The sequence below is a fragment of the Myotis davidii genome, unplaced genomic scaffold (assembly GCF_000327345.1).
Source record: "Myotis davidii unplaced genomic scaffold, ASM32734v1 scaffold221, whole genome shotgun sequence".
NCBI lineage: Eukaryota > Metazoa > Chordata > Mammalia > Chiroptera > Vespertilionidae > Myotis > Myotis davidii.
Window position 1 is genome coordinate 6,619,684 of NW_006293349.1, and position 997 is coordinate 6,620,680.

The 997-nt window shown below is 47.9% G+C and overlaps 1 protein-coding gene across 1 annotated transcript in view; it reads right to left on the minus strand.

Moving 5' to 3' along the window:
* DNAH7 (dynein, axonemal, heavy chain 7) overlaps positions 1 to 997 on the minus strand; it is a 150,787-nt gene that overhangs the window by 144,555 nt on the left and 5,235 nt on the right. Inside the window, exon 4 of the mRNA XM_015566120.1 lies at positions 701 to 848. Coding sequence (XP_015421606.1) covers positions 701 to 848 — 148 coding nt within the window. The remainder of the gene's footprint in view (positions 1 to 700; positions 849 to 997) is intronic.

The following is a 997-nucleotide window of genomic DNA, read 5'->3' on the forward strand; positions in this document are numbered from 1 at the left end:
TATCAAGTGGAGTCATAAAGTTTTCTGTTGGACTATCAGTGTGCATGTATACTTTAAAAAATAAATGTATTTTTCATCATATACTGTGTTTTTGTCACTCGAATGAATTTTATTATTTCTTCAAGGTTCTTCACATACGTACACCTTCAGAGATATCAAGTAGGCGTAACATGTTCTCAAAAAATTAGGGTTGGCACGCAGAAGAATTTTGAGTCAGAGATTTTGCTGGTTTTGGCACGGACTCACAAAAAGGTTACCCACCCCTGGCCTAGAGGAAGCTGTGAGAAAACAGCCAAGAGGGGCTCCTGGCACGCATCTGCACTGCTCTCCATGCGCACATCTGAACCCAGGCAGCCACCCCCCGGCCCTGCTCCTGCTGCTGCTCACGCCACCACCACCTTCCTTTCCACACCAGGAGACGCGCCATGCACAGGAGTCACCACACCACCTGAGCCAACGAGATGGGGAAAAAACCTTCCAAAGATGAGGGAGAATCATTGACCGGCTGCCTCCTGCACACGCCACGCTGGGGATCAAGCCCCTCGACCCAGGCAGGTACCGTGACCGGGAATCTAACCGTGACCTCCTGGTTCACCGGTGGATGCTCAAGCACGGAGCCACGCCGGCTTGTATTTTTAGATTAAAAGTTTCCAGGGGCTCCACAGAGGATGACACATAGGGGTTCGCACACAGCCCTTACATGATGACGTTCACCAGCGTGCTGCGGAAGTTCTCTCGTTCCTTATGTGGGAATTTGCTCTTGGCCTTGGAAGTGGATGGGCCAGCGCAACTGTCATCAATTTGGTCGAGCAGGGTGCCCTTTCTTCCAAAGTGCTCCATGTATTCGGCTAAAGTTTTAAAAAGCATAAGTCAGTCATCAAAAAAGGAAGCTGAGACATTTCAGTGGTTAGAGTGAAAATGCTGAAGTACCTTCCAAGAAAAAAACTACATGTGGTAAGTTCTCACATTACCGTAAGTAGAATGAATTTTTCTTTCA